General features: G+C 52.3%; 1 protein-coding gene across 1 annotated transcript in view; it reads right to left on the reverse strand.

Moving 5' to 3' along the window:
- FXYD3 (FXYD domain containing ion transport regulator 3) overlaps positions 1–3,010 on the reverse strand; it is a 13,584-nt gene extending 10,574 nt beyond the window's left edge. Inside the window, exon 1 of the mRNA XM_077773644.1 lies at positions 2,917–3,010. Within this exon, the coding sequence (XP_077629770.1) occupies positions 2,917–3,010 (94 nt within the window). The remainder of the gene's footprint in view (positions 1–2,916) is intronic.
- Between the last annotated feature and the right edge of the window lie 566 nt (positions 3,011–3,576).

Genomic DNA, 3,576 nt, shown 5'->3' on the forward strand with positions numbered 1-3,576 from the left:
GCTCCCGCCTGGCCGCAGAGGCAGGGAGATGAGTCTGCAGATCTAGGAGCTTGGCTGGCTGGGGAGGCACTGACCCAGCAGCCCGCTGGCCACAGGGGCCCCTGACATCTCAGCATTCCCCTCCCCTCCCCCCTGAACCTCGGAGTCTACAACCTCAGCACCCCTGCACGCCCCTGCGTCATATACCAACTATTGCTAACTGTCTCCCTCTGGTTTCAACGAGAGTGATCCAGACTCCGCTGCAGGACCCGCTGCCCGCTAGGCAGGCATTACTCCCCCCGTGGGAGGCAGGTGTGGCAAAGAGGGGCAGGNCCCCGGCTGCACCTCCCTCCTGGTAAAAGCCAAGTCCTCACCATGACCCACGACACGTAAGTCACTCCTCTGCCTGGTCCCCTGGCATCTCCGACCTCACATCTCCTCCCCCTCAGCCCCCCACTCCCTTGCTCACTGGCCCCCAGCCACACTGGGCTCCGCGCTGCTCCTCCTGCACACCGGGCACCTTCCCAGCCTCCAGACATTTGCACTTCCGGTTCCCTCCAGCAGATCCACTCTTCCTGCAGTGTGCACATGGGTCCCCCGTCACCTCCTTTCTTCAGCGCTTTGCTCAAACACCACCGTCCAGTCGAGGCTTTCCGTGGCCACCAGAGTTAAAACTACATCTGCCACCTGGAAGCCGCTCGCTCCACCCTATTCTCTCTCCCTCTTTATCCCCCATAGCATTAGCACCTATCACCTCCTGACATGGTGTATAATTACACACTTACTGGTTATATTTATCGACTCCTTCCCCTCTGGAATGTCAGCACCAGGAAGGAGGAACCTTAGCTATTCCATTCCTTCTGTGTCTCCAGAAACACAGGGTCTAGCACATAGTAGGTGCCTGAGAAATATTTGCTGACTGACTGAATGAGAACCATTCTTGAGGGTTACTACATCCCAGGCCTAACAACAGAAGCATCAAGTACCCCACTCTCCTTAAGTAGATCACACTTTGGAGACACACAGTAGGCCCACAGGTGGGGAAGGAAGGAACTTAGGGCCAGAAAGCCTGGATGGTTCACATCCCAGCTCCACCCCTTTCTCATGTGACAACAGGCAAGCAAGTCTCTCTGGGCCTCAGTTTCCCTCTCTGTAAATTAGGATAAGAATAGCACTCGCCCTGCAGGGCTGCCCTTTGGATTCAATGGGGTTGTTGTGTGGGATGTGGGCAGCATGACTAATTCTGAAAGCGGGTTCCCTTCCTGGAAGCGGGTGGTGTGGAAGGGGCGGGGCCGTGTGTTTTCTAACAGCCAACAATGGAAGGCTTGTAGGCAGCGGCCCTGAGGCTTGGAAAACACAACCACCCCTGTGGGTTCCAGATAAAATTTTCAGGTCTTCCAGGGTTATTATATCTTTTTGGAAATGGTTGCAACAAGAAATACTGGTTTGGGGATGTGAGCCCACTGGGATAGGCTCCCATTTTGCCCTTCTCCCTGCAATGAGCACCTGTNTGGATAGGCTAAGGCAGTCTTTGGGCCCCAGGGATTGGTTCAGAGGGGTCCAATCAAAGTGAAGCACAGAATTTTGTTTCCTAATTGAGGGATAAAAGAGATTTGGGTTTTGCTTTGGATAGTGAGAAATGCACGCTGGAGGCCTGGAAATTGCGGTCATTTTGTCACCACAAGACAAACTAACCTGAGGACAATGCTAGCACCGCAGAGGACCCACAAACCAGGGGAAATGCTGAGAAAACAGTCTGCGCCCTGATCAAATCATGCCTGATCTCCATCTGGAATTTTCAGTCATGACTCTAAAAATCTGACTTGTTTGAGTTCATTTTAGCAAGGTTTCCTGCTACTTGTAATTAACAATAATCAAACGAGTCCACAGGGAAATTCCGTGGGCCCAGAATCACTGCACTTCCACTGGGATATGTCACATGATTTTTCCTTAGTTTGAGCCATGCATTTCTTTTAGCTTTACTCAGTCCAAGTGTCTCTAGAGCCAGTAAGTGCTTACCTTGGCCAGGTCAAGTCTTTCTCTTATTTTTCTTATGGACAAATCCCTTCACCTGGATAGACATCTTTGAGAAGGGCTGTTCTCCTTCTCAAGTTTCACCTTGAAAAAGGACAATGAGGGGCGCCTGGGTGGCTTAGTCGGTTAAGCGTCCGACTTTCGCTTAGGTCATGATCTCGCGGTTCATGGGTTCGAGCCCCGCGTCGGGCTCTGTGCTGACTGCCAGCTCAGAGCCTGGAGCCTGTTTCAGTCTGTGACTCCCTCTCTCTCTGACCCTCCCCTGCTCACACTGTCTCTCTCTCTCCTAGAAATAAATAAAACATTTTAAAAAAAGAAAAAGGACAATGAGCCAGAGGAGCCACAGGACTTGGCTCAGCAGTCCTCCCATGGAAGGTAACGGTGTGAGAGTGTCCGCATGCCTGGCAGGTGCCAGTGGAGAGGGAGTGGTACCCGAAGCTGCCTCTCAGGGTCCCACACCCAGGTCTGCAGGAGGAAGAGGGGGAGGGGAGCATGGTGTGGGTGGGCAGCGGCAGAACTGCTCACACGCTCCCCAGCCCAGAAGTCCTCCCCTGGCCAGGTGGTACCGCCCCCCATGGAACGGCCACGTTGGACGGGGGGCATGCAGTGAGTGCCGCTTGAGCATGAAGCCCATATCACCCTAACAGCCCTCCTGGTATGGTGTCAGGTAGCTTCCTGGCAGGGTAGGCTCAGTGCAAGAGCTGGGACGTGCGAGGAGCCACAGAGCTCATAATGGCTGTTGGGATGGCAGGCCAGCTCTGGAAGAACACAGATCAGAGTTAATAATTAGCCAAGCATTACTGTTCTGGAATGTTTCCAACCAGAAGAGGACTAAGGGAGCAGAGGGCAGGTTGAGGGGGCCAAGGACAGATCCTAAGGGCAATGTGGGGAAGGTGGAGATACCAGGAGGTAATGTGATGGTGATGATGATGCTGGTGATGGCGATGATGATAATGGCAACGATGGTGGCAATGGGGATGATGGTTAGGATGGTCATGATGATGATGATGGTGATGGTGATGGGGATGATGGTTAAGATAGTGATGATGATAATGGTAATGATGGTGTTGGTAGTGGTGGTGATGGTGATAATGGTGATGATAGAGGTGTTGGTGATGGTTATGATGGGGGTGATGGTGATGGTAGTGATGGTGATGGTGATGGTAGTGATGGTGATGATGGTGGTGGTGATGGTGGTGATGGTGATGATGGTGGTAGTGATGGTGGTGGTGGTGATGGTGATGATGGTGGTGGTGGTGGTGGTGATGATGGTGATGGTGATGATGGTGATGGTGGTGGTGGTGGTGGTAATGATGGTGATGGTGGTGGTGGTGATGGTGGTGGTGGTGATGGTGATGGTGATGGTGGTGATGGCGATGGTGGTGGTGATGATGGTGATGGTGGTGGTAGTGATGATGATAGTGATGATGATGGTGATGAGGATTGTCTTGTATAACATTTCCTAAGCACTCACCATATGCCAGGCCCTGCTCTATGCTCCTTCTAAGTATTATCTCTTCTAATTCTTAATATTTTCTTCCTGAATTCACTGAACTGAGTTAG

The sequence above is a fragment of the Crocuta crocuta genome, unplaced genomic scaffold, assembly GCF_008692635.1.
Source record: "Crocuta crocuta isolate KB4526 unplaced genomic scaffold, BGI_CrCroc_1.0 scaffold267, whole genome shotgun sequence".
Taxonomy (NCBI): Eukaryota; Metazoa; Chordata; class Mammalia; order Carnivora; family Hyaenidae; genus Crocuta; species Crocuta crocuta.